At 42.0% G+C, this 16,481-nt stretch overlaps 1 protein-coding gene across 11 annotated transcripts in view; it reads right to left on the reverse strand.

Moving 5' to 3' along the window:
- The window catches only part of MTSS1 (MTSS I-BAR domain containing 1), a 126,231-nt gene that overhangs the window by 18,477 nt on the left and 91,273 nt on the right, over window positions 1-16,481 (reverse strand). For 7 of the 11 annotated variants that reach the window (XM_031056757.1, XM_031056759.1, XM_031056753.1 and 4 more), the window contains 6 exons: window positions 15,931-16,015; window positions 14,428-14,519; window positions 12,663-12,737; window positions 6,954-6,965; window positions 1,616-1,773; window positions 264-371 (listed from right to left, as the gene is read on the reverse strand). In XM_031056757.1, the coding sequence (XP_030912617.1) occupies window positions 264-371; window positions 1,616-1,773; window positions 6,954-6,965; window positions 12,663-12,737; window positions 14,428-14,519; window positions 15,931-16,015 (530 nt within the window). The remainder of the gene's footprint in view (window positions 1-263; window positions 372-1,615; window positions 1,774-6,953; window positions 6,966-12,662; window positions 12,738-14,427; window positions 14,520-15,930; window positions 16,016-16,481) is intronic. The other 4 variants (XM_031056761.1, XM_005420711.2, XM_014306883.1 and 1 more) reach the window with 1 other exon arrangement.

The raw sequence follows: 16,481 nt of genomic DNA on the forward strand, positions 1-16,481 counted from the left end.
CATACCCATCAAAGTGTTACTGCTACCACTTCACTCTGGTCTCACCAAGTATTTCAGGGGCACTCAGCCTCTGAAAACAAATTTTCACAACAAAACAGGGGTTTTTTTTTAATTGCTCATGTTAAAAATGACCTTGCTGCCAAAAAGCTTCTACAAAACATCACACTAAACCACTAAACACTGGTAGTCAATATTCCTCACAACACAAAAGAAAAGGCAGTGCAAGCCACAAATAAAATGTTTTTCAGGTAACAATATCTAACCTGTTCACTCGAGGATGGCAATTTGTGTGGATCCATGGTGAGACTTTTCAGGTCATCTGATATGGTTTGCAAATGAGTTATTTCTCCTAGCATTGATATTTCTTCCTCCTGAAAAGAAAAGCGAGCCAGGCTAACCACAGCCTTGGTTTTAAAAATCACACCTGTAACACAATATATGACCTTTATCATTTTGCTGATGACTGTCGGGATGCCCAGTGGAGCTGCATTTTCTTTCCAAATGAAGTAATTATGAAAGGTTGAAAATATTAATTTAGAGTTTTGTAACTACTTTAAGATTGCTATAAATTCAAAGGCCCCGAAATCTTTTCCTCTCATCAACAAGATAAATAAGTCTCAGCCTTCTTCATGTGACATCGTCAGAAAAAGAATGTCAATTTTGCTGCACTTGACAAATACCTACTGCTCTATGTACACTCACTCATGTGTCCTAACAATTTTAAGCTTGAGTGTAAATAGGGGTTAAACTCATAGTTTCTGATAGTTAAGTTAATGGCATTATACAAGTACAGACCAGTAATACATCTGTGATTGATTCTGGCTGAAATTACTTTGACAGCTAACTCAGATGATGATTCCCACACTGTAAACTACCACAGTAATTCCTCAGCTACCATTTCTTCCAGGTCCTCTCAGTCTGGAATTCACCTCCTCCTGCTCAGCCACGACTTTTCTAATTCTCTAACAATGGTTTTCTGTTGGGACTGATGCTCTCTATAAACAAGCACTGGGAACATTTTCCCAGTAGGTTGGTGACCCTTCAGAAATGCATCTCGCTTGCACAAAGCCATGAACAATTCCTTGTCAGGCTTCAGACTACCTGAGATTATGAAAATTTACCCAAACCTTTCCAATGAACTAAAAAACTGTCATGCAGAAGGAAAAGAGCTATCAGAAAACTGCATGGAAGCAGCCTGCAATTTGTCAGATAATGTCATTATATACCCAGGGGAGGTCTTGAAACATTTATCAGTCCTAGCACTGGAGTAGGAGTAAGGAGGATTTATATTAAAATGTGATGTTAAGAAGGAAAGCAGTGGAAAAAACTGCATTTGCAATGTCTCAGGCTGGAATGCATAAAGAACACAAACTGACTTCAGTCTTTGTTTACCTATCAGTCACCTTGAAGGTGTTCAGTGTTTTCCATTGCTGAATTACTCCAAGTGCCTACAAGAAAGGTCCCAACTCTCACCACTTGCTAGACAGAGAGAGATACAGGCTGTATTTTGGCTCTAGAAATTAATTCCTAAGACACAATGAGATACTCTCTTCAGAGGCTTCTGGCCACCCATCTAATCTGTGCATTGTACTGAGTGAAAACGAAGAGCTCTTACGATCACAGGGCGCAGCATGGAGATGAAAGCGCAGAATCGACCGCGCTCCTCGATCAGAGCTTTCCTGACAGCTTGCTTCTCGGTTTCTTCAAGCAGCAGGTACTTATCGTTGACATCTTGTAAAGCACTATCCAGCTGGGGCTGAATGTCACCCCGTCCTGTATGCAGGAAACAATCAACAGCACATATTGTCAAAACTATGCCTCTCTAGAGAAGATGACATTATTTTCAGCCAGCACTGCTGCTGGATTGTGCTTTTGTAAATTGAGTCTCAACCAGCATTTTCCCTTAATTCAAATCAGTAAGGATGTTTCCCCCCTCAATTAAATCAAGCATTTCAAAGCATTTATTTTTTCCCCTTTTGCACAGAATAGAAATCCAGCTCAATTCAAAAGGTTTCAACAAGCCAAAGACAGCATTTTAAATAAGGACTTTACCAGAGCATTAGCTGTAGAAACACATCTTTCACATCATCCTTGCTGAAAACCAATATCTTACTAACTGGGAGAGTATAAATCACTAGCCCAGGTGTACTCCTCTGCCTTCCTGCATTTGTGCTTAACAAGGTCCTAATGAGAATTTTGTGGAGCCACTAAATGAATGAATCAATCTCCTATACAAAATGCTACTATGGACATGTTACTGATCATTGGACCACTGGGTTCGAGTACTCTGCACAAACCAGCTGCTGAAACCATTTTCTTCATTCCAGAGCCCAAACTGAACCAAACCTCTCAACATAGGTTATATATATACATATATTTTTGACACATATGTAATATATATGTTCAATATATGTCAATGGATAGAATTCCAATGTTTTCCAATGAAAAGCTTCACTGTGTTAATCACAGTCAACTCATAATACCAAAACTTCCTGACAGCTAAGTACCTTATGCTTATGCTGCATCATGCCAAAAAAATATTCCCCAAGGATTTAAGAGCTGCTGCTTAGATATACTACAACCAATAATCTTGCAGTTGCAAGATGTTTTCATGCAGCTTTCACCCCTAAATATTTTAAAGGACCTCAGTTGTATAAATGTGTTGCAAATCTCCCAGAAATGCCACCACATGCAATTTAACTACCAGGAAGATAACACCGAAAAAATGGTAGGTGAGTTACAAGAAGCTACCCAAAATCAATTTTTTAGATGATAACTTTTCTGCACAGAGGATTTAAAGCCATGAGCAAGAGGGAAAAAAGTCTTTTTATTATTACTATGTGTGTAGTACAAAATGCAGATGACTCAATGTCAGGCTTAAAAAAGAAAAACCTTTGCCTTACTATTATATGTATTTCCTTAATACTCCAGAGCAAGGCAAAGCCATCAGCCTCCCTGCACTGATACACAGCCAGAACTGCAGGAAAAGAGAGCAGAGATGGAAGCAAAGAGAATCACACTGGCTTAGCGGAATCACAGGCTGGATATATCCAAATCTCCTCTGCAGAGAGCTAGACACAGTCCAGATAAAATGCACTGACACCCACATGCAGAGCTCTGCAATGGATCCTGGAAGAATCACATGCAGTACAACATGGACACGGCCACTGACAAGGCCATCTGGTACCAAACTTCCAGCAGTGTCTGATCCTGCACATCAGTCTGGCTGCTCTAATGTGGTCATGAACTTACTTACTTGGAAGAAAATAAACTTTAAGAACAGAGTCTTAAGGTCCTCTGCTTCTTCCATCAAAATCAGCATCTACCAGAAATAAGTTACAGCAGACCTTCGGGTACCTCCCTGAAGGTCCTATGCTTTTTTCTCCATCACCCTCAGGAGACAAACTGGGCCTTCTGCTTCAAGACCACTCTGTACATTTCAGGCCCTCGCCATACTCTGCCATCAGATGCAGTGCTTAAACATTTCATACTTCTCTGGAGATGTTCTTCCAAATTCCTTAGGAAACAGAAACTTGCATCATTGCTCAGCCCCTTTTTGAGTGCTGCTTGGAATTACAGCGGGTAAAATAACTACCTGTTGTTCAAGCCTAGATACTGGCTCCCTGCCATGGATGTTACCAAGTGCAAAATATATAAGCTGCAAACTAAATGAAACACTCATTAGTTTGGCTCTGGAGAACTGCTATAAACATTCAGCTGCTCCACCATAAGCATGCACATAATGCAGTAAATCCTTTTTAAATGCACTTGCCTATGCAGTGAGAACACACATTTAAAAAGCAACTGGACATCACCGACAAAGTGGGTTCAATTATAGTGAACTTTGGTACTTTCTGTGGACCTTAGAGCAGGACATCTTGGACCAGAGAAACAAGAGCAGCCAAAGCCTGGGGCAAGAATAAACTCCATTTGCACCTGTGTAATTCACTCAATTCAACAAAGTTATGAGGATAATGTTCATATGTTCATAAGAATGCTGGTATTTTAACCCTTTGGTCAAAGCATGTGTAAAACTGCACCACTCTCCAACTTCCTCTGTACCTCTACAAAATTCCCATTTTCTTTCTTCCAGTGAATCAGTACAGTAAAGACACACAGCTTCCCACCAGTATTTTCACACACCTGTTTTTATGATCAGGGGCATTTGGGCAGTCTGTGAAAACACAGAAGCTGTCTCAGGTACAATTCAGAGCAAGAAACAAGCTTAGGTGAATCATTTAGATGAAGCTCTGAAGTCAGATGTTTACAGATGAATACATCTCTCTCCTGGTGACTTCTCATAACTCATCTTTTAGGAGGAGGAAAGCTTTATCAACATCCTTTGAAAGCTCCACAATGCAAACATCAATCTAGCAAGTCTTTTGAAAGCAGGCATGGCTCTTCCCACTCCCTGAATCGCCAGCTGCACTCAGCTCAGGAAATCTGACGGATGAGATCTCTGCCTAATTGAAGCAGTTTCCTTTGCTAAGCAGAGCAGAGCGTATCCCCACAGCAGCACTCCTACACCCAGAGAACAGCAAAGGTGTGAGGGCCACTGCTGAGCACCTCTGCTCCTCAGACAACCTGGGTGGTCTCCACTGATTTGAACCTGCTACTTATCTCAGAAGGAAATACTGACCACTGGAGAGCAATGCAGTTCTTCCCCACCTTGAACAACAAGGAGAAGGTTAATTGGCCAAAGCAGTATTTTTGACTGAAGTATTTTTGCTGTGGTCACAAGGCACACTTTCATGAGGAACATCAGCAAGTGATTATTCCCTCCAGCCCGCATTCTCTGGCCTTTAGGTTATGCATTCCAAAACACTTCCAGACCAACACAACTACCACAACGACATAAGATAGTTCCAGAAGAGTCTTATCATGCAGCAGCTGTGGAAGTGCACCTGGAAGGACAGTCCTACCCCAGCTGCAGGCAGGTTTGAGTGACCCACCACAGCAATCAGCAACAGCAATGGTCAAAAGCATCCAATGTAGCCATAGGTCACTGGTCTAAACCAGCCTGACATGAACAGGAGGTAGGGATGGCTCTGCAGAGCATGTCCAGCTGCACCCAGAAGAACCAGTCAACAACCTGAATACTGAGGAGGAATTCAAATCCAGCCTCTCTCAAAGAGGAGTTCTGGTGATGCAGAGAGGAGCACAAATGCAAGACCAGAAGTTGTGGACTGAATTCTCCAATAACACCATGCTCCAACAGCCTGGTGACCAGCAGCTGGACACAGGCAAGTGACAGCTCATCATGTGCAGGGAGCTGAACTGCTCATCAAAAGTAACATGGATCTGCTGCTACTTCAAGGACAGTCTCAATGTCATCCTCACAGCAGGTGCTTTACATCATTAACGTGACATGCAAGGGCTTTAAAGGATCAACATGCAACAGAACTTGAATTCTACAGTGTTTTGTGTGAATCCTGGCTAAAAGCCTCATGCAATTTCTTAAATAACTATTGTTCAAAAAAAAACTTTAGTGAAGGAAAAATATTAGGGAAAAAGGAAAAGGCAAATCCAATTTTCAACCCAGTTTCATGCCTATATTTTATAGGACATACTAGCAAAACTCTCAGCAACACCAAATAATTTTTAAATTCTCTCTGTGCAAGTTGGACTGCTAAAGTTACTGCTGTTACTGACAATGCAATGCAGCAAATATTGGTGAAATTACTGTTTTCCACGTCCTCACAGAAAGACACTTTTTTAAGCATCTGCACAGAACTTGAATATTCAATATTGGACACTTGACAGAGTGGCTGAATTTACATGAGACAATGCTGAGTACACCTCTACTTGTACAATCCAAGTAGGCTCCATGGCAGTCATTCCCAAACCACCTTCTTTACAAGAGCACACCTGCTCCAGCTGCCAGATGAACAACCTCCTTTAAGTTCTGCACAGGAAAGCCAACAAATGAACTAACATGGATCTGTGCTGAGAACAGAAGAATTCTGCCACCATAAACCTCATAACTGGGATTAACCTCAGATTCGTTCAGAAACTAAATCCCAGTCTTTCTTTTGGCTACTGGAGATCTGAGTCAGCTGCTCATGTTCAAAAATTACAAGTTCTGCCTTAACAGAAAAGCTACAAGTTGCCAAATGTCATTTCTAGATAGAATTACAAACCAGGAAAACCGCAATGTGTGGTTTCAAAAAAGGGAAACAAGCAGCAGCCTCAATAAGGCCCAGCTCCAGGAGCCCAGTGGAGGCACCTTGTTTGAGAGCTTGCTGATTTAATCACTTCAGGCTTCTCCCAAAGGCAACACCTCCATCACTACACTTACAAGTGCAGGTGTGAGTCCTTTGCTCAGATTCAGAAACACCATGCTTCATTCACAATGGGATCCCAAGGCAGCTACTTCAAATTTGCAAAATAGCTGAAACAGCATCCCAATTTAAACATATTTGAGATGTGATCAAGCAACAGGAGACAACTGTGATGCTGAACTCCAACCCTTTCCCCAGCATGAAGTAAATAAGAGTGATTTCTTATCTATCAGGTAAGAAAGATGCATGCAATTTTCATAAAAAGGGAATTTGGATCACAGGTTACAAAGACCAACATTAAGGACTTCAGGCTCTAGACTTTAAAAGTCATATTAACAATAAGATACTCAATTATTTGAACATCACCTTGATGACATGTCTATTCCATTTAACTTCTCTCCCAGCTGTGACAATATTTATCTGTCCATGTTATCCCTTTCTAAAATAAACCAGAGGTTTATCCACAATACTGGTTTTCTTCTTTTACAGTGTTCCAATTAGATGCCAAAAGAAAATAAATCAAAAGATGGTTTGTTCATCAAGATTAGGCAGTATTTTAGTTGCATTAGAAATTAAAGTCTAGGCAGTTAGTGGAGACCAGACACCATAAAGAGGCCACAGCAAGGGCTACAATAAACCAGCCACCAGGGTCACAGCATGGCACAGACTTACCCAGAGCCTCAGCTGGCAGGCAGGTGCGCATGGTGAGAAATTGCAGGACACAAAATTGACACAGAAAGGAAAATAAAAAAAGTCAAACTGGTATTCCAGCATTCCTAGAATTTAGACATTATCATCAGCGCCAAGACAAGAGAGTGAGCAGTTTGGACTAGAAGATTTTGACTTCTTCCATTGCTGATAAAGACAAACACATTAGTTTTGCATCCTGGTGAGCTGTTGCAAATTAAACCCCTGGTTATTTACCACACAGTTTTATTTAACAAGTCTTAAACCAGTTTAGACTCCTCAGTGAGAAGATGTAAACCTGTGCTTCAGAGAAAGTGCACAACACAGATAACCTGACCCTGGTCAAATGGCACAAATCATTCCCACCCACGGAAGAGGCAACTCAAACCTGCAGAACTCTAGACTGGTGCTGCGTGAGTAAACCACAGCACTTTTTGATGTTCTCTACCGCAATTACATTAACAGATTGTTAATTAAATGAAAACCTAATTGCTGATGCAATGTGGAAGAACATCAAAAAGATTAACTATGATATGTGTATTTTAATTATAAAACTTTATATAATAAAATTTTGCAATAAAACTGGCTTGCCGTCAAAAAGAGGGGAACTATCAAGAGGCCTTCAAAACTCAAGGAACAAAAGTAAATCGAAGAAATGTCTTCAGTCACTGATTTAGCAACATGTCTTCACTGCATTTTTGAAAAGGAGAGCTCACATTATAAGCTTGCAGGGAAAAAAAAACCTAAAAAACAAAACACACCAAAAAGCCCTGCAGGCACCATGGCCTCATCCACTCAGGATTTTTTTCCTGCAAAAGATAAGGATAATTTGCTCATTAGCTTCCCTCCTTCTGAGCTGCATCTTAGTGACTCCACAGAGTTTTGGCTCTCACTTCAGTCATGGTGCCACACTTGATCAAGTTAGAGAATGAGGCTCCCTCCAGGGGAGGAAGGCTTTGGCCAGGGATTCTCCCTCTCCAGCCTGCCACTCCAGATGGGGCAAGTGCCATGTACAGGAAGAGTGCAAAGTGCTTGAATGAGAAGGTCAGCACTTGCTGTAAGAGCTGAGGCATTCTTCACTTATAATTGCATTGAAGAGCTTTATGCTTTTTAGTTTAGAGTCACAGGCTTTGCACAACCATCCTTGAGAGCAGTCTAACACTATTACAAAGACCAGAGGGAAAAAAAATCCTAAAAAGGCTCTAAAACACAAAGACTTTGCTAACCAGGAGGAGGAAGAAAAAGCACTTTTGGCAGTATTACAGTAAATTAATAATCATGTTCTACAGTAAATAAAAAATCATGTCCTATTCTCTGAATTTCATTAGAATCACAGAATACTTTCCAAAACTGCTGCATACTCAAAAGGAGAGACTGCCAGTTTGGATACTCAGCATTGATGGGGACGCAAGAAGAAATGTTGTACTGAATGTTAAGGGAATTATGCAGAAACTTCTACATGTCTTACAGATAAAACTCAGTTTTCTTATTAACATGTGTTATATTATTGGGAGCGTTACATCCAACAACTTCTTACATATCCACTTGGATTTAAACATTTTCCTCAAAGCTCAAACAGTCACACATGAAGAACCTGAAAATGAAACCTACCAGTCATGTTATAGGTAGGAGGGAAACCTGTTTATTTATTCCTTAATAGCCAAGCTGAAATACAGAAAATACACCCAACATGCACTCCAGGTTTTACACACACATTCAGATATATTTTAATTTAATCACTTGATCATTTTTTCTTCAATAATCATGCATTTTGTTAACCTTCCCAAATGGTTACATGCAGAGCCACAGCTGCTGACTCTCTCTTGATTCAATATAGCACCAACAGCTTCTAGCAGCTATGGATCCACTTATGAGGCCCTGAATCAGCAGAAACCTAAATATGGAATTTATTTTAAGTATATGCATAATTATTCTGCTGACTCAGATTAGCTGGGCTGACTTCTGATGGCCAATGTTTGTCTGAAAACAAAGAGCAATTTAGAAGATGTCTGCAATTCTATGCACTACACAATTTCATCTGTTCAGACAAGAGCTAAGTGTCAATGCTGGGGTGGGCAACAAGCCCTAGGGGCTGCTCCCCATGGGAACAAGGGTACAAGGAGGCCTTGAAGAAGAACCTTGAAGATCACCATGAAACCCTCAGGGACTGCATGGATCTGGGAGGTGCACCAGCATCATATTTAAGACTATATAGATTTAGCTTCAGGTGGATTTTTTTTCTAATAGTTGAAGACAACAAATAGGGTGAAAATTTTCTCTATGAGGTCTTTTGAAATGCAAGATCTTCATTTCACAGTTGTGTCACTTTATTAAAAATACCCTAACAAACTTCCAGAAAGGACCCTGGACTTCCTTTTGTTTTGTTTGGAAAGCTTGGTGCTTTCCCCATCAATTCAAGCTTTGGAAACACCCTTATTGCAATGAACAAACTTACTCTGCAAACACAATTTCTAACACGTGATCTTAAATGCCTAGCCTGAACTCTCACCTTGGGCACATGGAACAGGAACAAAGAGACCCCACAGAAGTCATGGAGCAGGAAAACCCCCGTGGATTCAGCTCCCAGAGCTAAGGCAGGGAGCCCGACCTGCAGCACTCCTGCCAGGACAAGCCCCAGAGCCCATGACCCTCCTTCCTAAACATCCTTGGGATGCAGACAAGGAGCAAGGAGCTGCTGTGCAGCATCAGCTGTGAGAGAGCCCTGCAACCCAACGAGTTAGGGCTGGGGGACACCACTGCCAGGATGGGAACGAGGAAAGGAGAGGCTTTTATGCGAGCTCCTCCACATGGAGCTGCCCAAAGCAGAAGAAAAACACTTTCCCATAAGGTCAGATGGGAAATAGCAGAATAAGCCTGAAGGACCTTTATAGTAGCATGCACAGTGTTGAAGGAAATCCAGAATTCAGCACACATCCCACTTGCCCACAGGTGATCATAAAGTTAATTCAAAAGTATTCTTACAAGTGCTAGGAAGGGAATGAATTGGTTGTTTTAGAGTTCCCATAGGTGAGTCAGTAACTTTACAGAAAAATCGAAGGGACAGGTCCTGCTTGAGGAAGAACAGAACAAAAAAAGTCTGTAAAACAGAGAAACAGGAGAGTTGAAGACACAGGAAGACATTCACACACTCAGCCACATGCATCCAGCACAGTTTTCCCCATAGTTCAAGCCTCATCTGTGTCCTAAAGCAGAATCACTTCTGCAGCTTTATCGTGTTACGAAATAAACCCCTTCTTGATTTTTTTTAACCCTCAGTAGAAGCAAGAGCAACATACTTCACCACACAGGACACTGAGCAGATCTGTCAAGATGGGTACATACAGAAACATTTTCACAACAACATTTGACACTGCAGTCAGACCAAAGCTTTATTTCCTCAACATAGGGACCAAAACAACAAAGATAAGAAAAGGCATCTGCTTCTGTTTTTTTTATTTCTAACTTAAGCATTGTTGATAACTTAAAGGAAGGCAGGGAGAACTTCCTCCCACCCTCTCTCTACTGCTGCTGGGGCCAACAGCTTTGGGTATTCACACTCACAGCCTTAGGAGTCAAGGCCTCCTCTCTCCAGGGGCCATGAGAACAACTCTCAGCTCCTCAGAAATACTGCAGCTTCTGCTTTTCCCTGTACTGGCTGCCTGTGAGCCCTCAGCTCTTCCACCTGCCCCATACACTCAAACATCCCCTGACTCCCTGTGGTTTCGTGCTCTGGAGCAAATACCATGAGTCTGACAGCAGCTCCCAGAGGGACAGCACAGAAATACAGCACCTTCACTGCACCTCCAAAAGAACATTGTAACAGCAAAACTAAGCAAGGGAATTGGAAAAAAAAAAGAAACAAAACTTCAATCACATAATGGCTGCTACAACAATGGCAAAATGAGGGCTGTTCCACTCCTTGCTAAAAGATGTTCAATCCTGAAGGAGGACAAAACACCAGTTTCCTGACTCTCATCATGAGACTTGGTTCACATTTGAGGAGGGGGATATGAAAGCAGAAAATCCAAGGACCAAGTCTGCTTGCTTTAACCACTGCTAACAGATGCAGGTAGCGTCTGCAGCATGAGAACAGTGGGCTTTTTTTCCAGCAGCTTTTAAGTACTTCTCTTTCCTCTTCGCACTTCACAGAACATGATGTCTCCTCCTTCAATATTGCAGAGTGATTTATTGAACACTCAGAAGCAGGATAAAGGGGAGATGGAGCCAGACAGTTGTCAATCTGTAGAAACAGGCTCAAAAAATGGCTCCCTCCTCCCAGATCCCAGACATCCACCCAAACCATTCCATGCTTTTATGTTTTTCTCAGTGCTTACATACCATGCACTGATGGGTTGTTTCTATCACACAAAGACAAGAAGAAATAGAACTAGAAAAGGTGGGGGAGAGACAGGAGGAGACATGGAAGGAATATCACAAAATCTATAAAGCTGTTGGTCTGCAATCAGACATTTCATCACACAAAATGAGAAACATGTTTACACATTATCCAAAAAATAAATTTTATCTCAAAAAGTCTTATCTCAAATGGTAATGGTCACCATTCTGATTTAGGACACTGAACTGACAGACACACAGAACCTACTGAGCTAAGCTCCCTCTTGGTGGCTTTCATCTCTCCTTTCCTCATCTCTTATCTAAAGTCAGCTAACATTCAAGAGCAGTTTTCCAGTCACCTGGCTTTCCACCAGTGTGATTATTGATTCACCTGTATGGAAGGACAGCTAGAGACAGCTCACCTGATCTGAGTAACACTTACATAATTTCAAAATTTCAAGAAACTCCCCACCCCAGCATTTATTTTGCTTGTCCCTGGGTTCAAAGTTTTTAGGCAGGAAGGGAAGGACAAGTTTCAATCTGCAGACTGAGAGCTGCTCAAAGCACACTTCTGACCCAGCTGGGAAGAGCCCAGTGCAGGAAAGGGAACCAGGAAGTCTTCTGTACAAGCTCCCTATCATTGTTCCAAAACCTAGTGGGGTTTGCACTTGGCCAAGTAAAACCTTTAGTGATGGCAGTGCTGCATGTTTCCATCAAAACAGTGATGAAACCCCTATGACAAGGTGGAGGTGGGAGAGCAACATGAGATACAGCTGTTAAAAAAGACAAACTGCCTTTCAGGAAAATTCCCTTTTTCTTCTCACTCATCTTTAGTTTTCCATGATTGCCAAGAGCACTTCCCCCCAAAACCAACCCATGCCACTGTCTCACACTCTGATAGATAAAGTAAGATTTAGGAGATAACAGGTTGTTAAAAAAAAGAAAAAAGATAAAAAGTAGCAGAAAGGAAGAACAGTGAGAAATGTTAATAGTCAGGCAACATTTACATAATGGCTTTTTTTATGATTCCAAAAGATTCTAGAAAATTTTACAGGTATCTGCACAAGTCATGTTAAAGAGTGTCAGTGTTCCTAAAAAGAAAAAGTTAGCAGTAAGGGCTCTATTTTAAAATATGATTGACTTTGCACAAACAGTTTTAAGGCTTTTGTATAAGAACATTAGACAGCAGCTTCAGAACATGATTTAAATGACACATAGTAATTGTATCCTGCTACCCAAGTAGGTACCAGGAATACATTAGAGGGGCAGGATTATTACAGTAGAAAGTTCCATCACTGTTCAATCTCTGTCAATGAGCACAGCTCAGAAGGCTGTTAAGTACAGTAGGAAGCAAGTTACCTTTCTTTGCTTTCTTCTGTAGCTTCAGTGTATCAGACGACTTCTTTTTAATCTCTTGGCGGGCTTTTTTGTATTCTAAAAAACACACACAATCTCTATTATCAATATAATCAATGTCAAATTGAATGTTTTTCACAGAAAAGGCTACATTTAAAGACGTTAGACTACAAACTTTTTAAGAACAACTACCATTAAACAAAGCAGCTTAGAACTCACATTTTGTAAAGCCTATACATTTGGCTTAATATAACATGTTAGGGTGTGAGCACATTCACATACCAAAATCTTTCCCAAATAAACAAAGCCTTTACAGAAATAACAACTGAGAACACAGTACAAAATTAGAGTGCTTTTCATTTCATCCGCTCTCAGGAATGGAAAACAGAGATGACAGGTTTCTCGAAACATCTGTGTGCAAAAAACAGCAATCCAGAAATGGCAAGGCAGAGAATATCCTGTGATCCCTCTCCAGCATGAGAGTCAGGCAGAGGAAGAGGTTGCTAAAACTCTGCCCAAGGAAGGGTCACATTGCCAGCTCCTTCTGATGAAGTGGAGCACACTGCACTTGTCCTCATTTTCAGATGAGCTATACATCCCAGGAGAATTAAAATCCCAGAGCAAAATATTCAACCTTTAGTGCAGGAACACTAAAGGTACCACATATGAAAACTGAAACTTAGAAACAAAAAAGAAAATACAAGGCATGTATGCATGTATATACATGTACACATACACTTTAACAAAGGAGATCAGCGTTACTACTCTTCTGTAGATGGAAAAACAGAAGCAGATTCATGGCAGGCACAAGAACTGTACTGAGGCCAGCTGCACTCCCAACACCCAAGTCTGCCCAGTAAACTCTAAATCTCACTGCCACTTTGGCCTGGGTCACCCCTACTGGCAATGGTCCCACGTGATTCCTCTCTCCTGCTCACTATATGCTTAACACTCTGCAGCATAAGGCAGGAAGTTTTTAAGGAGCTGCTGATTCAACTTCTTCTATTTGACCCCAGAAAGAAATCCTCTTTTGGAGGTCAAGCCCACTCCTTGCTATCAGTTCCCATGGTGCTGCTGCTTCTTTCAGATATAACAAAAGTCTAAAATTTTCAAGGGTCAGTCAGTGGTGAACTGCAACCTGCTTGCAGCACCTGTGTTTGACGGTCACCATTCCCAGTACAAAGGCATCTACCAACATGTGCTTGCTGTGCAAGACTTGGCTGCCTGCAGCTCAGTCCCCCAGGAAAGCCTCTGGAGCCATCATCAGCCCTGCAGCCCAGGGCACCCCATGTCCCACAGCAGAGCTCTCCTGCTCCACAGGAGCACTCTGTGTATGGCATCAGGTACAAAATAACAATGCTCAGTGCTCTACAGGGCTGCGCTCTCTCTGGGGATGCTCTGGCTGAGGCATAACATGATCTTACAAGCTGCTTTTAACACCCCAGGGCTTTGCAAGGATACATGTGGCATCCCCCCAATCCTCAGCTCACACAGGGAGGGAGAGTGGGCTAACAGAGCTAAACCCAGTCACTGCTTATCAGTCTGGGAAAACAACTCACCCCCAGGGTCCAGCAAACTAAACCTTCAAAATGCACACAGCAAGGGTTAAATTTTTGTTGGGCACTTTGGGAGAGTAGTGTTTCAGAAGAGAAAAACTGCTATACATATTTAAGCATGTCATTCAGTTCTCCAGTACAAACATGAAAAGAGGAAGCAAAACTGATATTACAATCTTACTCCTATTAAAGAATTCTTCCTCTGTAACTACCTTTTGCATGGTCTTTATCCAGCTGATTGGCCACTTTCTTCCACTCTTCCATCTGTTCTTGAAGTGGGTTTATCAGACAGTCAATTAAAGCACTAATTTTGTTGAAAAAACACAAAGAGCAATCAAATCCTGCAGATGCCCTTATTCTTACAGAGAGAGCCAAGGTCAATACTGGAGTATTTTTACTTTTTGCTGTGACAGCTACCAGTGTCACAATGTAAATACCAGAACATAAAACTGTTTACACTAGAGAAAGCAAAAGAAAAAAAGTAGATTAAAAAAAAATCAAAAATCCACATCACAAGATAACCAGAATTACAAAAGCTCCAGACAGAGAGGAACAGAGAATAAAGCAGAGGAGTGACCCGAAACAGTTCAGAGTAAACAGATCCTACTCAACTGTCACACAATTTAAATGGAAACTCTGGAGACCAGAAAGGTTCATGCAGCCATGGAGATTATAAACTCAAATAGCACATGTATATACACAAGAAGACAGAGCAGCTGTAAAAAAGAACAATATCTTTTCCACTGATGTGCCTCACCTCACACTGGTGGAGTCCAGCACCAGTAATGCTCCACTAATTAATGAGACTGGGATCAAACCAGTTAAATAGCTAACTCTGTGGTAACTGGAGACTAAAATTGTCTCCTTGTGGTCAATTTCATAAATAATTTTATTTTAAAGTAATCACAGCATAATTATGAATGTCTTGGATTGGAAGGGACCTCAAAGGTCATGTGGTTCCAACCACCCTGCCATGGTCAAGGACACTTTCCACTAGACCAGGCTGCTTATACCATCCAACCTGGCTTTGAACACTTTCAAGGATGGGGGGGGAAAGGGAAAAAACATAGCAGGTCATCAGGCAAATGGTGAAGCATCATTTTTGTTCACCTAAGGTCATGTATTATTTTTAAGTCTGGTTAAAAAAGGCACCTACACAAACTACTACTAACTACTGAAGTAGGTTGTTTTTGTACAGCCCAGGTCGCACATGAGTTAATGCTCTCTCATTACCCCTGCAGTCTAACTTCAACTGCAAAAACAGGATGAGAGAATTTGCATTTCCTATACTGCTCTGCTGAAGGTTTTTCCCTTGGCCAAGCTATCTGGCCTCTGCAGTAAGCTGAGGAAGCAGCACAACACTTGCTGCTGCTGCTTGTTTAAAACCCAGTGACAAAGCTTAAAGTCCTGAAACAAAGGCAGGTCAGTTGCTCACATCAGCAGCCGCCTGCTCAGCACTGAGCAACAGGGACTGACAGTGGGAATCTGCAGCATTCAGAGGTGATTTGAGGTGAACTGGCCCAGCCCCACAAATGTGCAGTGGAACCCAGCATGTTCACAGCACCTAATGTGCTGCAGGGGGAAAACAACTGCTGCTTTCAGTGGTATGGGCAGAGGTCAGCTGAGAAGCCAGTGCTGATGAACAGCTTTAGATGCTCTCCAGCCGCACATGTAGGAGGAACCTCCAGTGCTGGGCCAGGTATGGAGCCACTCACCTTGAGAACTGCCTGAGTTTGGACTCTATACTTCTGTGCCTCATACACATCCTGGTGAGAGCAGACCCAATCTCTCTAGTACCACCTGAAAAACAAAAACCAAAAGGCAGGTGAGACCCCTGGTGAGATTCCTGCCGGTGGTGCAGAGGCATAACAACCAGGAGGGGGGTGCCAAGTCTTCCAGAGCAATTGTAAAACCGATTAATAATATGTGTATAATCAACTAGGCTATTAACAGGGCAGATCTCAGTGGTATCTGCCACCCCTGGAACAGATTAATTCCTGTTCACCTAGAGACCAGAACCGAGCAACCAAACGCAATTAAAACACAGTTCTTCCAGGGGGCTCAACCCCGCAGCACAAGACTTTAAAGAAAAGGGTTTGAGATGTCAAAAGCCAAGTAGCACAGCTGTCAAGGGAGTGGGCATCTGTGAACAAATTATTTCCACATTTTACAACCAGACCATGGGGATACGATGCAATTTTCCCGTCCCGGGATTCTTTAGACCCAGCCCCTCAGGAGGGTTCGGCGGCCGCAGAGCCCGGCCCGG

Source organism: Geospiza fortis, unplaced genomic scaffold (assembly GCF_000277835.1).
Source record: "Geospiza fortis unplaced genomic scaffold, GeoFor_1.0 scaffold111, whole genome shotgun sequence".
NCBI classification, from domain to species: Eukaryota; Metazoa; Chordata; class Aves; order Passeriformes; family Thraupidae; genus Geospiza; species Geospiza fortis.